The sequence below is a fragment of the Coregonus lavaretus genome, assembly GCF_964263955.1.
Source record: "Coregonus lavaretus genome assembly, chromosome: 22".
NCBI classification, from domain to species: Eukaryota; Metazoa; Chordata; class Actinopteri; order Salmoniformes; family Salmonidae; genus Coregonus; species Coregonus lavaretus.
In genome coordinates this window covers 37096338-37114468 of record NC_140009.1, presented here as the reverse complement: position 1 = coordinate 37114468, position 18131 = coordinate 37096338, and the positions used below count along the sequence as shown (strand labels likewise).

Here is an 18131-nt window from a genome sequence, read left to right as displayed (position 1 = left end):
TTGAAAAGTCAAGGTGTCTGAATACTTTCCAAATGCACTGTACATGCCAATGCCCAAGCATGTTTATGTTGTGATCTAAAGGCACTGCATCGCAGTGCTAGCTGTGCCACTAGAGATCCTGGTTCGAATCCAGGCTCTGTCGTAGCCGGCCGCGACCGGGAGACCCATGGGGCGGCGCACAATTGGCCCAGCGTCGTCCAGGGTAGGGGAGGGAATGGCCGGCAGGGATGTAGCTCAGTTGGTAGAGCATGGCGTTTGCAACGCCAGGGTTGTGGGTTCGATTCCCACGGGGGGCCAGTATGTATGCACTCACTAACTGTAAGTTGCTCTGGATAAGAGTGTCTGCTAAATGACTAAAATGTAAATAAAATGTATATAAAAAAAAAATAGCAACTATTCCTTTTTAAACATTTTATTCAAGAGAAACATTGAACATCTAATAGTCAAATCATAGTGTAAAAGCAGGTGAACTCTCTTGGTACACTCTTGGTTTCCTGGAGTTTTGTGGTGGAAAACTGAGCGGGTCGAGCATAACACGTCAACCCTCTTACCCATAGATAAACAGGCTAGAAATGTTCCCCTCCCTGTTGCACACAACAAGCTTCCATTCCCCCTGTCACAAGGGGATTTAAGATGAAGTCGTCAACCCTGTTACTTTATTTGGCACTTAATAGGCACTTACTATAGACTTTTTATTTATTTATGGGAAAACATTTTTTATTTTATTAAGTTGAACATGTGCTCTTTTTGACAATGTTCAAATTAGGTGAAATAACGTTTTTTTTTCACCAAGATACACTTCTCAAAAGGCATCTAATTGGTGGAACGATGCCTCAGGTTACAGTACGACAAAATTTGAAATACATTTTGTATTGGCTACCTCAACATTAAGCATAATTGATTAATTAGTACACTCTTGGAAAAAAGGGTTCCAAAACGTTTCTTTGGCTGTCCCCATAGGAGAACCCTTTGTGATTCCAGGTAGAACCTTTTTTGGTTCCAGATAGAACCCTTTTGGGTTCCATGTAGAACCCTCTGTGGAAAGAGTTCTACATGGAACTCAAAAGGGTTCTACCTGGAACGAAAAATGGTTATTCAAAGGGAGAGCCGGAGGAGTTTTAAGTTTTATTAGTTGTTATGTACCACTTCAATTGCCAGTTCACTTAACTCCTCCCTATAAGCTGACTCATCATTGTTGGTTATCAGGCCTACAACCGTGGTGTTGTCAGCCAACTTGATAATGGAGTTGGTGTTTTGCATAGCTATGCAGTCGTGGGTGAACAGGGACTACACCCTGGGGGGACCCTGTATTAAGAGTCAGTGTGGAGGAGGTGTTTTTGCCAATCCCCACAGCCTGTGGTCTGCCCATCAGGAAGTTTAGGATCCAATTGCAGAGAGTAGTGTCTAAACCCCAGGGCTCTGAGCTTGGTGACGAGCTTGGAGGGAACAATAGTGTTGAATGCTGAACTGTAGTCAATGAACAGCATTCTCACATAGGTGTTCGTGTTGTCCAGATGTGTTAGGGCTGTATAAATAGCGATTGAATTGGCATCTTCCGTGGGTCTGTTGGAGTGGTAGGCAAATTGAAGTGGGTCCACTGGGCCTGGCATGCTGGCCTTGATTTGGGCCATGAACTGCCTCTCGAAGCACTTCTTGATGACAGGGGTGAGTGCGACGGGGCGATAGTCATTTTGACATGTCACCTTGGTTTTCTTTGGTACTGGGACGATGGTGGTCTCCTTGAAGCAAGTCGCTACTACAGCCTGGGACAGGGACAGGTTGAAGATGTCAGAAAAAATGCCCGCCAGCTGGTCAGCGCACACTCTGAGGACGCGGCCAGGGATGCCATCTGGGCCGGCGACTTTGTGAGTATTCACTCTTTTGAGAGTTTTCCTCACGTCAGCCTCGGAGTGTGAAAGCACCTTGTCATCCGGAGCAGCGAGAGCCTTTCTGGATGGCTCGGTATTGTCTGCCTCGAAGCGAGAATAGAACCTGTAGTCCTTGCCACATGTTTCGCGAGTCTGAGTTGTCAAACATCGATTCAAGTTTGAGTTTGTATTGTACAGGCTGTTATCATAGTACGGATTTCTCCGTTCATCCAGGGTTTTTGGTTGGGGTATGTCTGGATTGTTATCGTGGGTACAACATCGTCAGCACATTCCCTAATGAAGCATGTGACTGACAATTTATATTCCTTAATGTTGATGGATTAGTCCTGGGTGGATGAATCTTTAAACATATTCCAATCAGTATTCTCAAAACAGTCCTGCAGCATTGAGTCTGCCTCCATCTGTCCAGTGCCTCACTATTCTCTGTGTTGATGGCTCCCTCTTGAGTTGCTGCTTGTATAGATTGACAGAGAGACGGTCTGATTGGCTGATGTTTGTGTACACATGGTCCAGCACGTTGTTTCCTCACTTGGGGCAGGATACATGTTAGTGATACTTTGGAAAAATTTGTTTTAACCTGCTTGATTAAAATCTCCCGTGACAATCCCAAATGAAAGAAATATTTAAATATACTTAAATCATACTTCATTAATATATTTGAATATATTTAAGTAGGTCTGTGATAAATATACTTAAGTAAATGAATTAAATTGTAATACATTTAGTGTCAAGTGTATTTGTATTTTTTTTAGCATTTAAGTATATTAAATACATTTAAAATGATCTATTGTATATTGGGACACTTTTTTTGTACTTAAATATATTCTTAGTATATTAGATAAAGAGCAAAATAAATATACTTTGAATACACCTTATGTATATTTCATGTAAATTTCTCGTAAATTTGAAGAATACTAAAATGGTATTTGAATTAGAATTCCTGTATTTTCTTTACAAATAAGTGTATTTATCATGTGTTTAGATTGACTTCTACTCATTAACCACATTTGATATTGTAATTAACCATGTAAAGGTTAGCTTGATTGACCAAGGTATCTTTTCAGCCAATGTTAACACTCTATTTACAAAGCAGTTGTGGCCAGAGCAGCAATTATATATAAAATAAAAAAGTCCCATTTTTCTCCCCAATTTCAATCTTGTCTCATCGCTGCAACTCCCCAACGGGCTCGGGAGAGGCGAAGGTCGAGTCATGCGTCCTCCGAAACATAACCTGCCAAACCGCGCTCCTTAACCCGGAAGCCAGCTGCACCAATGTGTCAGAGGAAACACTGTTCAACTGACAACTGAAGTCAGCCTGCAGGTGCCCGGCCCGCCACAAGGAGCTAGAGCGCAATGAGCCAATAAAGCACCCCCGGCCAAACCCTCCCCTAACCCAGACAACGCTGGGCCAATTGTGCGCCGCCCTATGGGACTCCCAGTCGATTATGACACAGCCTGGGATCAAACCCAGGTCTATAGTGACGCATCAAGTGCTGCGATACAGTGCCTTAGACCACTGCGCCACTTGGGAGGCTGTCAAATAACTTTTTTGATAACTGTGCACCAGTGGCCTTTCACACTTTAGTTGTTCACATGACGGTGGTAAATTAACATTTCAACAAAATGTGTTATGTGTCAAATGTAATGTGTAATTAAAAGTACAACATTATTAAGATATGAAAAAGTATACTCACAGGAAACAGGTTCCTCAGCTGTTCATGTTTCCTTATGTGGAATAAACAATCGTTATCATTGTCAACTTTCTCTGCACTCTTCTGAACAGGAACTTTTTTTCTAAGAGTGTAAGGTTGATTGAATTGAATTTCTGTTCACCTGGTTACCTGATCCTGAAGCCAGAGTAGAAGAGTTGGCGTGCAGCTCCTTTTGATTTGGCTCTGCACTTTCCCACCAGATGGGGTATCCTCTACCAGTCACTTTCCATAAAGCAGACTATCCGTCTGATGCTGGGAGTTAGGCTATGGGCTTCTCATCCTGGAGGAATCCACTTCTCATCTCCTCAGAATGATTCGCTCCATACCACGGTTCAAACTTTAAAGGCTGTTTCTGCAAGGCACCCCCGATATCCACTGAAGCTGTTTACTTTGTTGACCGGGAAATACCTGACAGAGTTCCATTTTTTTAATGGGCTGCATTGCTAGGCACTAACTAATGCTCTAACGGGCCCTGTAGTATTTTGGAATTAGACTATTTTAGTAATTTATTACAGCTTTTTTTTTTACTTAACAGACAACAGGGCACTACTGGGAGCTCTCGTATCTCTGCCTTGACCTGTCTCTCTCAATCTCACTTCCTTACCTCTGGCATGCTTACAAACACAGAGTCAACTTTGGTAGACTTTATTTGGTAGACATTGCCTTAGTGTGAAGGTGCTGCCAGCAATAGGCAATATACAAACATAATACAGACACAAGTCCACATAGACATCATACAGAATATATAATATCAGTACAGTAAACATAAAACATAACATTCTGCAGTATAGGCTGGTTTCAGTGGGAATATACCATTTACAGAGGGGATATATCTATATAAGCAGAGGGAGGGATGCTGCCATGGCGAATATATACTGTGTTGTGCGAGGTGTACATAGTGTAAATGCAGTATAATGCAGATTAGTATTTGAGGTCATTGATTACAAGGTGCAGTAATCGGCACAATTCAAAGTCACTAAATCCCTATGAGCCCGATGGCCGGCTGATGAGGGCCACACCATGGGGGAAGAAACTGTTCAGGTGGTGGGCTGTTTTGGTCATGATTGACCTAAACCTTCTGCCAGAGCGGTGTCTTTGAAAGATGTGGTTTTCGGGGTGGGCAGGGTCGGTGATGATCTTACCTGCATGCTTCCTTATCTTGGAGGTGTGCAGGTCCTTGATGGTGGGAAGGTGACAGCCGATGACCTTCTCCGTAGACCGGACGATGCACTGTAGTTTGCCCTTACAGCAGGAAGAAGCAGACCCAAACCAGACGGTGATAGAAGAGGTGAGGTTGGACTCAATGATGGACGTGTAGAACCGAACCAGAATTGTCAGAGAGAGTTTGAGTTTCCTCAACTGGCGCAGATAGTACATTCTCTGTCAAGCCTTCTTGGTCACCTCTGTGATGTTGTCCTCCCACTTGAGGTTGTGGGAGATGATAGTCCCCAGGAATTTTAATGAGTTGGCCGTGTATTTCTTGAAGTCATATCTTGAAGTCAACCACCATCTCCATGGTTTTGACTGTGTTGAGTTCCAGGCTGTTGTGACTTCACTAGGCCACCAGGTGGTCAACCTCTCCGTAGTACTTGGTCTCCATGGTACTTGCCGTCGGAGATCGACCAGGGTAGTGTCATCAGCAAACTTGAGTAGTTTGACAGATGCGTCGTTGTAGCTGCAGTCATTGGTGTAGAGTGAGTAGAGGAGGGGGGAGAGCATGCAACCCTGTGGTGCCCCCGTGCTGAGAGATAGGGAGTCTGAAATATGTTTTCCCATCTTAACGTGCTGTGTTCTCTTGGTCAGGAAGCCGGTGAGCCACCGGCAGATGGAGTCAGATATGTTCAGTTTGGTGAGTTTGTGCTGTAGCAGGTCTGAAATGATTGTGTTGAACGCTGAGTTAAAGTCCACAAACAATATCCTCACGTATGTCCTTGGGTTGTCGATGTGTTGGAGGATGTAGTGAAGCCCATGTTGAAGGCGACGTCCACAGACCTATTGACTCTGTAGGCAAACTTCATGGGGTCAAGGAGGGCATCAGTGGTGGTTTTGAGATGGGACCAGGTGCTCAAAGGTTTTCATGAGCGCTACAAGTCTGTAGTCGTTTAGGCCGGTCACCTTTTGTTTCTTCGGGAATGGGATGATGGTGGAGGATTTGAAGCAGGCAGGTACAGTGCATAGTTCTAGAGACTGATTGAATATGTCAGTGAAAACGGGAAAGCTGGTCAGCGCAGTGGTTTAGTGTGGCTGAGGAGACCCGTTCTGGGCCTGCAGCCTTCCTGCTGTTTTGCCTCTTGAAGAGCTTGTTCACCTCCTGTTCTGTGATGACAAGGGGGAGGGCAGTCAGGGGTAGGCTAGAGGGAGGGAGGGGGAGAAGTTGGGGGGGTGAGGGGGGGTGAAAGGGAAGAAAGTAGTCAGGAGGGGGTGGGGGAGGGCGTGGAGGGAGTGTCCAGAAGACTGAGGGTGTTGTCAGCTGAGGGGCAAGACAGCTGAGGAGACTCTTGATGGCTGAGATTCAAAACGACATTAGAACTCGTTCAGCTGGTTTGGCAGTAGTGGGTCGTCTGGTGCCTGGGGGGTATTCTGTTTGTAGTTGGTGATCTGCTGGAGACCCTTCCAGACAGACAAGCAGTCATTGGTGGCGAATTGTTGTTCTAGCCGCTCCTTGTAACGACTTTTGGCCACTTGAATCCCCTTGTTGATCAGCAGTTTAGCAGTTCTATTGTCCTCTTTGTTATTGTTCCTATGTGTCACCTCTTTGGCTGTGTCACGCCCTGACTCAGGGGACGCTTATATGTTGAGTCAGGGTGTGTATATTCCTTGTTGTGCTTGTTCTATGTATGAGGATCTAGTATGTCTAGTTCTATGTTGGCCGGTGTGGTTCTCAATCAGAGGCAGCTGTCGCTCGTTGTCTCTGATTGGGGACCATACTTAAGCAGCCTATTGGCACTGTCTAGTTGTGGGATCTTGTTCCTTGTAAGGTATGTTGTGTGTGCTACCTTGGACTTCACGTTTTGTTTCGTTTCTTGTTTTGTTGAGTGTTTATTACGTTAATAAACATGTATGTATATCACGCTGCGTCTTGGTCTGTCCCGTCATTAAACGAACGTGACAGAAGATCCCACCAAACGAGGACCAAGCAGCGTGCCCAGGCGGAGCGGATGGCCATGTCACAGGTGGCCAATTTGTGGTCATGGGAGGAGATATTTGCGGGGAAAGGACCATGGGCTAAGGTAGATGCCCAGGCAGGAGAGGAGCAACGGCAACACGGAGGAGGCCGGTTGAGGAGGAAGCCCGAGAAGCAGCCCCAAGAAAACATTTTTGGGGGGCACACGGGGTGGTTGGCGGAGCCTAGGGTTAGAGCAGAGCCAACTCCCCATACTCACGCGAAGAGGCGTATGACTGGGCAAGCTCCGTGTTATGCGGAGCTATGTACTGTGTCGCCAGTGCGCCGGCACAGTCCTGTACGTCCTGTGCTTGCACCACGCACGTGCCGTGCGAAGATGGGCATCCAGCCAGGACGGGGTGTGCCGGCTCAACGCTCCTGGTCTCCAGTACGCCTCCTCGGTCCTATATATCCTGCGGCAGTTCTACGAACTGTATCGCCAGTGCGCGTGCACAGCCCAGTGCGTCCTGTGCCAGCGCCCCACACGTGTAGTGCGAAAGTGGGCAGCCAGCCAGGACGGGTTGTGCCAGCTCTCCGCTCCAGACCTCCAGTCCGCCTTCACAGTCCGGTCCGGCCCGTTCCTGCTCCTAGCACCAAGCCAGTGGTGCGCGTCGCCTTGTCCGGCCCGGCCTGTTCCTGCTCCTCGCACCAAGCCAGTGGTGCGCGTCGCCAGTCCGGCCCAGCCTGTTCCTGCTCCTCGCACCAAGCCAGTGGTGCGCGTCGCCAGCCCGGCCCGGCCTGTTCCTGCTCCTCATACCAAGCCAGTGGTGCGCGTCGCCAGCCCGGCCCGGCTGTTCCTGCTCCTCGCACCAAGCCAGTGGTGCGCGTCTTCAGTCTGGCCCGGCCTGTTCCTGCTCCTCGCACCAAGCCAGTGGTGCGTGTTCCTAGTCCGGTCCGGCCCGTGCCTGCTCCTCGCACCAGACCAGTGGTGCGTTTGCCCAGTCCGGCACGGCCCATGCCCGTTCCACCGGTCAGCTGCTCCACTCCGGAGCCAGAGCAGTCCGCTCCACCGGCGCCTGATCCAGTTCCGGTCAGCCGGTCCACTCCGGAGCCAGAGCAGTCCGCTCCGCCGGTGCCTGATCCAGCTCCGGTCAGCGGCTCCACTCCGGAGCCAAAGCAGTCCGCTCCACCGGTGCCAAGTCCGGCTCCGGTCAGTGGCTCCAGTCCAGACCATGATGTCAGCCCCTCTCCAGGTTCGGGGTCTCCCACACCAGGGTCCAGACAGGGCCTGGCGTATCGTGGGAGGAAGGAGAGGGGAAGCAACGCGCCAAGGTCTAGACCAGACCAGAGGCGCAACAGGGAGGCGGAGAGTGAGAGGGGGGGGGGGGGGTACTGTCACGCCCTGACTCAGGGGACGCTTATATGTTGAGTCAGGGTGTGTATATTCCTTGTTGTGCTTGTTCTATGTATGAGGATCTAGTATGTCTAGTTCTATGTTGGCCAGTGTGGTTCCCAATCAGAGGCAGCTGTCGCTCGTTGTCTCTGATTGGGGACCATAGTTAAGCAGCCTATTGGCACTGTCTAGTTGTGGGGTCTTGTTCCTTGTAAGGTATGTTGTGTGTGCTACCTTGGACTTCACGTTTCGTTTCTTGTTTTGTCAAGTGTTTATTACGTTAATAAACATGTACGTATATCACGCTGCGCCTTGGTCTGTCCCGTCATTAAACGAACGTGACAGGCTGAGTGCAGTACTCAGAGTTCAGCAGTGAACCATTACTCAGCCCCATAGTCTTGGAATTCCCTCCAAGCCAACCTAAAACTCCAGGACCTGGTATCCCTGCAGTTCCAAGGACAAATAGATGAACAGGTTGTTGAGACATGTAAATGTTTCTAGTTGTCACCCAATGTCACTAGTTTGCATTGCCTTATGTAAGGAAGCATTTTGTTTTACTTCACACACCGTACACCAGTGGAGGCTGGTGACTTGAAAAATTGAGGAGGATGGGAGACCCATGGTATAGGCGCAGAACGCACAGAGATGACAAAATATGTTTCAAAAATGGTGAAAGACTAATAATTTTAACCTAAAGCATTTCATAAAGACATTTATAGTACAATATTATGGGGAATGGGAATGAGAGGGCTACTTACACAGTGTTGGAAAGGGATCACAGAAGTGATTGAATGAGGGTATGAGGCATGAGTTGAGGTGTTCAGGATTTGACTGGGAAGACAAAAAACAATAACACAACACACTACACAGTTAGACAAAAGAGCTAAGAATGAGTTAGTCCAAGCAAGGAGTAAAATCATTGATGTGCAATAATGTGATTGTGTTTGTGTATGTGATTGACTCTACATACAGTAATGAGAGAAAATTGATAGGGGTACTCACAGTGCTTGGAGGGGAAACATTCAATGTGCCAGTGGATGAGACGTGGCTTCAGTTCATGTCAAGAGAAAGTTGACAATGGTAGTGGAGTGGAGTAGTCATCACCTCTTAAATCAGGGAACAGGAGGGGACTTAGCTGTAAATACAAATAGCAGATATATTACAGCTGCGCCATCGTAGGTTTGGACAACGAGTTCCTCTATGAAGTTAAACTCAGACATCAAAAAATTCATAAAGTCAAACACAGACTGCGCATCTCACCCACTTGACACATCAAAGTAGCCTAATAAATGTTCCTGAATAAAGCCCTGATCATCCACATACCGTAACTGACAACTGCAAGCAGACTGGTGGCACCATAGGTCCCAGAGCGGTGGGGCAATTTTTACCCCCTGGGGCCTGGAGTTTTTCCTTATATGTTAACCTAACTAAGAAAACTCTGGACCCTATAAGGTTTGACAGTGATTAATCAGTTGTAAAAAGGTTTGATATGATGGGACCAGTTTTTCCTAATCAGGTCACATGGTTACAAAAAACTCCTGAAAGAAACTCCTGGCCCTGGTGGGGGATGAAAACCCTGTCAAACTGCAGCTACCTTATATTTGTTCATATAAATTATATTTAGACTAGATTAGGAGGGGGATTTCCTCTACCCAGACACTGTCACGATCGTCATACATAGAGGAGGACCAAGGCGCAGCGTGTTGAGCGAACATACTTTAATTAGTTAAAGTGCACACACGATACAAAACAACAAAACGACTCGTAACGTCCTAGGTAACAATGACCAACTGGAACAAAAACCCACAAACACCAAGGGAAAACAGACAGTTTAAATATGGCTCCCAATCAGAGACAACCAGCCACAGCTGACACTCGTTGCCTCTGATTGGGAGTCACAGGCCAACAAAGAAACAGAAGAACTAGAACCCCCAACATAGAAATATAACACATAGAATGAACACACCCTGGCTCAACATATAGAGTCCCAGAGCCAGGGTGTGACAGACACATAGACAACAACTGATAGACAATAGAACTCACAGGGCTGAGCTTGCTTTATGCATGTTTGCATGTATGCAACTGTAGGCCTTATAAAACATTTACTCACATCTGTCATCACTATTATGTTGATTAATTCCAGTTAATAATGTTGGATTAAAAACGTGTAGGCAGCCTAGCAAGCTCAATTTTGAATATAAACTAAATTTGATCACATTCACATTTTCTCCTGACACACAAATGGACTATAAATACATAACGTTACCAATTAGTTTACCCTGACCGGATGGACCGGGCGCATAGGATGTATGCAGCTGCTCTTATTAGTAGCCTACAGTTGATCAGACTGAAAATTAGTCTTGTTTTCATCCCATACAGCATGTCAGATGTCTAATGTTTAGGTGTAGCCTAGGCTGATGCAACATTTATGTCATGAGTTTTTGCTTGTGTCTGTCTGGAGTGATTATGTGTTATCATCTTTGCTAAATAAATACCGTAGGAAAGTGGAAAGCCTACTTGAGCGCACGCAAAAAAATGCGCTGCATCAACCTCTCTCTTAAATCTAACTTTTAATGGATGATGCGATGAAAGCTATCAAATCATTCTGAATTGTTTTCGACATCCCAGAAAAGACAGTCGAAAGTTTGATATGTTCAGCAAGTAAAGCATCGTAACGTGCAATTACCTCTGCAAGCTGCTTGTAGTTGCCCTTGTTGGTGGAACTTTCCCTCTCGTCGTGTCCCCTAAAAGCAAAATTCTTGCATGCCCAAAAACGCAGTGGTGTTCATAAGCCGCTTGAGCATATCCCTGTTTCTTCGTACTTTCTTGTTGTGTTGCTCAGTTTAAATCCGGAGACCTTCGTCATAATCGATGCAGCTTTTTCCCAGAAGTTTGAATCTGATGTGGGCGTTTATATGCTCCCTGCTTTTGTTTGGGTGTTTAGCTGAATGATCGATGTTCTTCAGGTCACTGTACCCACCTTTCGACCAAGGCTTAGACTTTCCAAAAAGCAGGCAAGGCCAGCAATACAGGTGGCTTGATGAAAGGCTCCCTGTTAACCAGCTGTACTTTTGACACCAGTTGGTATTGAATGCCCTCACCTTTTCATCCTTCTTCATGAAACTGATCTCAGGCAGAGGTAGAACTTCACTTTTAATTTGCACCTTTTCCATGTACCCCAGAGAATGAAAGGGGTTCTTCAACAAAAAGTCCACAACATTTTCGGCAGTGTTGGCCATTCCACCATTCTGGCAGAGAAAACTGCACACTCGAGCTGGTAGCTAGCTACTGAAGTTAGCGAGGCATAATAATATCCAGAAAATGCTCAGCCATCACTCTTAATCTCTATCCAACAATGTCACCAAGCTTCTCAACACATAGAACCCCCATAATGCTCTGTGGCACAATCCCAATACAACATACCAGTTTAATTATCTGATCATAATTCTAAGATTGGATGAACATGTCAGTTCATACTGGCGCCGACGAAGATGGCGGCCTCGTGACTAGCTCTTAGGAAACTTTGCAGTATTTTGGTTTTTTTATGTATTCTTTTTTACATTATTAGCTCAGAAAATGTTTTGTATCATTGCATACAGCCGGGGGAAAATATTGGATATCAGAGCGACGGTAACTCACCAGCATTACGACCAGGAATACGACTTTCCCGAAGCAGATACTTTGTTTGCTCTCCCCAGGGCAACTGAACTGATTCCAGCGGCTGACCCAAAACATCGCCGGCGGAGGAGAGGCACTCGGAGCGGCCTGCTGGTTCGACTTAGGAGGCGCGCACACCACCCACCTCTTCCAAGTATACTACTTGCTAATGTTCAGTCTTTGGTTAACAAGATGGATGAACTCCGGGGAAGGATTTCTTTCCAGAGAGACAATACGGCCTGTAACATACTTTGTTTCACGGAAACATGGCTCTCTTGGGATATTCTGTCAAAATCGGTCCAGCCAGAGGGGTTCTCAGTTCATCGCGCAGACAGGAATAAATATCTCTCCGGGAAGCAGAAGGGCCTCCGCGTGTGTTTCATGATTAACGACTCATGGTGTAATTGTAGTAACATACAGGAACTCGAGTCCTTTTGTTCACCCAACCTGGAATATCTCACAATTAAATGCCTACCATATTATCTCCAAAGAGAATTTTCTTCGGTTATAGTCACGGCCATGTATATCCCCCCTCAAGCCGATACTACGACGGCCCTCAAAGAACTTCACTGGACTTTATGCAAACTGGAAACCACATATCCTGAGGCTGCATTTATTGAAGCCGGGGATTTTTAACAAAGCAAATTTGAGGACTAGGCTGCAGAAGTTCTATCAACATATCGACTGTTGTTCTCGCGCTGCCAAAATCCTTGAGCATTGCAATTCGAACTTCCGGGATGGTTATAAGAACCTCCCACGCCCTCCTTTCGGCAAATCTGACCACGACTCCATTTTGCTCCTCCTTCCTATAGGCAGAAACTCAAATAGGAAATACCTGTGCTAAGGACTATTCAACGCTGGTCTGACCAATCGGAATGCATGCTTCAAGATTGTTTTGATCACGCGGACTGGGAAATGTTCAGGGTAGTTTCCGAAAATAATTTAGACGAATACACTGAAACGGTGACTGAGTTTATCAGGAAGTGTATAGGTGACGTTGTGCCCACTGTGACTATTAAAACCTACCCTAACCAGAAACCGTAGATAGATGGCAGCATTCGCGCAAATCTGAAAGCGCGAACCACCGCATTCAACTATGGCAAGGTGACTGGGAATATGGCAGAATAAAAAAAGTGTAGCTACTCACTCCGCAAGGCAATTAAACTGGCAAAACATCAGTAAAGAGACAAAGTGGAGTGTCAATTCAACGGCTCAGACACGAGACGTATGTGGCAGGGTCTACAGACAATCACGGACTACAAAAGGAAAACCAGCCACGTCTCGCTTCCAGACAAGCTAAACACCTTCTACGCCCGCTTTGAGGATAACACAGTGCCACTGACGAGGCCCACTACCAAGGACTGTGTCCTCTCCTTCTCTGTGGCCGACGTGATTAAGACATTTAAGCATGTTAACCCCCGCAAGGCTGCCGGCCCAGACGGCATCACTAGCCGCGTCCTTAGAGCATGTGCAGAACAGCTGGCTGGTGTGTTAATGGACATATTCAATCTCTCCCTCTCCCAGTCTGCTGTTCCCACATGCTTCAAGATGGCCACCATTGTTCCTGTACTCAAGAAAGCAAAGGTAACTGAACTAAATGATTATCGCCCTGTAGCACTCACCTCTGTCATCATGAAGTGCTTTGAGAGACTAGTCAAGGATCATATCACCTCTACCTTACCTGTCACCCTAGACCCACTTCAATTTGCTTACCGCCCCAATAGATCCACAGACGACGCAATCGCCATCACACTGCACACTGCCCTATCCCATCCGGACAAGAGGATGTTCATTGACTATAGCTCAGCATTCAACACCATAGTACCCTCCAAGCTCATCATTAAGCTCGAGGCCCTGGGTCTGAACCCTGCCCTGTGCAACTGGGTCCTGGACTTCCTGACGGGCCGCTCCCAGGTGGTGAAGGTAAGAAACAACATCTCCACTTCGCTGATCCTCAACACTGGGGCCCCGCAAGGGTGCGTGCTCAGCCCCCTCCTGTACTCCCTGTTCACCCATGACTGCGTGGCCAAGCACACCTCCAACTCAATCATCAAGTTTGCAGATGACACAACAGTAGTAGGCTTGATTACCAACAATGACGAGACCGCCTACAGGGAGGAGGTGTGGGCTCTGGGAGTGTGGTGCCAGGTAAATAACCTCTCACTCAACGTCAACAAAACAAAGGAGATGATCGTGGACTTCAGGAAACAGCATTGGGTGCACCCCCCTATCCACATCGACGGGACCGCAGTGGAGAAGGTGGAAAGCTTCAAGTTCCTTGGCGTACACATCACAGACAAACTGAAATGGTCCACCCACACAGACAGTGTGGTGAAGAAGGCGCAACAGAGCCCCTTCAACCTCAGGAGGCTGAAGAAATTCGGCTTGGCACCTAAAACCCTCACAAACTTTTACAGATGCACAATTGAGAGCATCCTGTCGGGCTGTATCACCGCCTGGTATGGCAACTGCACCGCCCGCAACCGCAGGGCTCTCCAGAGTGTGGTGCTGTCTGCCGAACGCATTATCGGGGGCAAACTACCTGCCCTCCAAAACATATACAGCACCCGATGTCACAGGAAGGCCAAAAAGATCATCAAGGACATCAACCACCCGAGCCACTGCCTGTTCACCCCGCTATCATCCAGAAGGCGAGTTCAGTACAGGTGCATCAAAGCTGGGACCGAGAGAATGAAAAACAGCTTCTATCTCAAGGCCATCAGACTGTTAAATAGCCATCACTAGCACATTAGAGGCTGCTGCTGCCTATTGAAATCACTGGCCACTTTAAGAAATGGAACACTAGTGACTTTTTATAATGTTTACAGTCACTTCAATAATGTTTACATATCTTGCACTACTCATCTCATATGTATATACTGCATTCTATTCTATAATATTCTACTGTATCTTAGTCCATGCCGCTCTGTCATTGCTTGTCCGTATATGTATATTTTCTTATGTTGTGAAATTGTTAGATATTACTTGTTAGATATTACTGCACTGTCGGAGCTAGAAGCACAAGCATTTCGCTACACCCGCTATAACATCTGCTAAACACGTGTATGTTACAAATCAAATTTGATTTGATTTGATTTGCACGAGCTTTGATTGGTTGGAGGACGTCCTCCAGAAGTGGTCATAATTACCATGTTTGTCTATGGAAGGGGGTGAGGCCTACGAGTTTTGTATTGAAGTCAATGTAGCCAGAGGAGGATGGAAGCTAGCTGTCCTCCGGCTACACCATGGTGCTACCCCAGACAGTGCTGTTGAAGTTACTGTAGGCTTTCATTGCAAAACAGTGTATTTTAATACATTATTTGGTGGCATATTAATATATTTAGTATAGTTTTATCTAAAAAGGATAACTTTTTTTATGTTTCACAATTTGTATTTTTATTAAATTTCACTGAGGAGCCTCTACTGCCGTACTCATGCCTGCACGCGCACACACACATCAACTGTTTGTTTCCTGTTGTATCCAGTATGAAAAAATGTATGCACTGGATAAGAGCGTCTGCTAAATGACTAAAATGTAAATGTAAATGTATTTGTGCTGTTGCCAGTGTCTTCTGTCTGTGTTGTCCGTTTTGTCTTACATTGTTATTTTTTAAATTATTATTCCGCTTCCCTACAGGAGGCCTCTTGCCAGGCCGTCATTGTAATTAAGAATGTGTTCTTAATTGACTTGCCTGCTTAAATAAAGATTAAATAAAATAAACAATTAATGATCCAAGGGATGCAGTGGTCTAAGGCACTGCATCGCAGTGCTAGCTGTGCCACTAGAGATCCTAGTTCGAATCCAGGCTCTGTCGTAGCCGGCCGCGACCGGGAGACCCATGGGGCGGCGCACAATTGGCCTAGCGTCGTCCAAGGTAGGGGAGGGAATGGCCGGCAAGGATATAGCTCAGTTGGTAGAGCATGGCGCTTGCAACGCCAGGGTTGTGGGTTCGATTCCCACGGGGGGCCAGTATGAAATAATTAAAAAAATTATGTAAGCACTCACTAACTGTAAGTCGCTCTGGATAAGAGCATCTGCTAAATGACTGATAATGTAATGTAATTTTGCTCTCTATTGTGGCATTTCACCAGTGGTTTGAATCTGGGCAGCTAGTCTGCATAATTATGCATAATCGTTACCAAAGGGGTTTCTAGTTGCATTAGCTAGCATAAATCATCAGCGGGATAGACCTACCATGAGTGCAGTGAACAGCAGCTGCCAATGCAGTAACGTTGCCAAGGTACCCGGCCCCGATGCTGTTCTTAATTGGTCATTAGAAGATAACCTTTTTTAATTGCCTGCACGAAGCCAGAGTGAAGTGGGTTATACCGCTAATGCCCAACATTCAACTACTGATGAGCTGTTTTAAATGGATGTGACCAACCTGAACCTATGCTACCAAATCAGTTTTCTCGACTAATTTCAATGTTTTGACATTTTGGTTTTAATCTGTTGAAGACTGGCCCTATTGAGTCCTCTGCATTCAGAAGTTCTCTTATGGCCTTCTTTCGACTCTGTCTATCTGTCTCTTTCTATACAGTGGTTGTGCTGTATGTGCAGGGTATCGGGACCAAAGAGTGGAGGGAGGTGAGTGGAAAATTAAGTTATATTTTCAGCTTTTTTCATTTTCATCCTTAGTCATTGTTCTGCTTACTTACAGGTACTGATTTCTATGATTGGGGAAAAATGTAAGACCCTCCGGATTGAGACTCATGTTGTTCCATCTTCTTCTCTGCCCACTGGGCAAAAACTGGTTGAATCAATGTTGTTTCCACATAATGTCAAACAAAAAAACCAATGTGATGACGTTGAATCAACGTAGAAAACTCTTTGGATTTAAAAAAAGTCATCAACATAAAGGCATTTTGTCTTTTTTTCACCTAACTTTTAACATAAATGTAAATCAAAACTAGACGTTGAAATGACGCCTGTGCACAGTAGGTAGCTGAGCCACTGACACTGAAATGATTTCCTGATATTATTATATCCTGATTGTTCCAAATGACATACAGTATCTCACAAAAGTGAGTACACCCCTCACATTTGTGTAAATATTTGAGTATATCTTTTCATGTGACAACACTGAAGAAATGACATTTTGCTGCAATGTAAAGTAGTGAGTGTACAGCTTGTATAACAGTGTACATTTGCTGTCCCCTCAAAATAACTCAACACACAGCCATTCATGTCTAAACCGCTGGCAGCAAAAGTGAGTACACCCCTAAGTGAAAATGTCCAGATTGGGCCCAAAGTGTCAATATTTTGTGTGGCCACCATCATTTTCCAGCACTGCCTTAACCCTCTTGGGCATGGAGTCGAAACATACTGTACTGTCCAGCACATTGCCCTAACTAACAGGTGGGATAAGGCACCACTAGCCATTAACAGTAATTGGCATGGATTTGACCAGCCTTCCTATTAGTGTAGAATGGCCTGGGGTAAGAAGCAGACAGGATAAGGTTTTAAAGCACATACAGTGGGGAGAACAAGTATTTGATACACTGCTGATTTTGCAGGTTTTCCTACTTACAAAGCATGTAGAGGTCGGTAATTTTTATCATAGGTACACTTCAAGTGTGAGAGACGGAATCTAAAACAAAAATCCAGAAAAGCACATTATATGATTTTTAAGTAATTAATTTGCATTTTATTGCATGACATAAGTATTTGATACATCAGAAAAGCAGAATTTAATATTTGGTACAGAAACTTTTGTTTGCAATTACAGAGATCATACATTTCCTGTAGGTCTTGACCAGGTTTGCACACACTGCAGCAGGGATTTTGGCCCACTCCTCCATACAGACCTTCTCCAGATCCTTCAGGTTTCGGGGCTGTCGCTGGGCAATACAGACTTTCAGCTCCCTCCAAAGATGTTCTATTGGGTTCAGGTCTGGAGACTGGCTAGGCCACTCCAGGACCTTGAGATGCTTCTTACGGAGCCACTCCTTAGTTGCCCTGGCTGTGTGTTTCGGGTCGTTGTCATGCTGGAAGACCCAGCCACGACCCATCTTCAATGCTCTTACTGAGGGAAGGAGGTTGTTGGCCAAGATCTCGCGATACATGGCCCCATCCATCCTCCCCTCAATACGGCGCAGTCGTCCTGTCCCCTTTGCAGAAAAGCATCCCCAAAGAATGATGTTTCCACCTCCATGCTTCACAGTTGGGATGGTGTTCTTGGGGTTGTACTCATCCTTCTTTTTCCTCCAAACACGGCGAGTGGAGTTTAGACCAAAAAGCTCGATTTTTGTCTCATCAGACCACATGACCTTCTCCCATTCCTCCTCTGGATCATCCAGATGGTCATTGGCAAACTTCAGATGGGCCTGGACATGCGCTGGCTTGAGCAGGGGGACCTTGCGTGAGCTGCAGGATT

General features: G+C 45.9%; 2 protein-coding genes across 3 annotated transcripts in view; both read left to right on the top strand.

Moving 5' to 3' along the window:
- LOC311150091 (intermediate filament protein ON3-like) overlaps positions 1 to 18131 on the top strand; it is a 409178-nt gene that overhangs the window by 299545 nt on the left and 91502 nt on the right. The window lies entirely within an intron of this gene.
- LOC311150094 (copine-9-like) overlaps positions 1 to 18131 on the top strand; it is a gene marked incomplete at both ends in the record, with an annotated part of 117663 nt that overhangs the window by 27983 nt on the left and 71549 nt on the right. For both annotated transcript variants that reach the window (XM_084187370.1, XM_084187369.1), the window contains one exon: positions 16296 to 16342. In XM_084187370.1, the coding sequence (XP_084043496.1) occupies positions 16296 to 16342 (47 nt within the window). The remainder of the gene's footprint in view (positions 1 to 16295; positions 16343 to 18131) is intronic.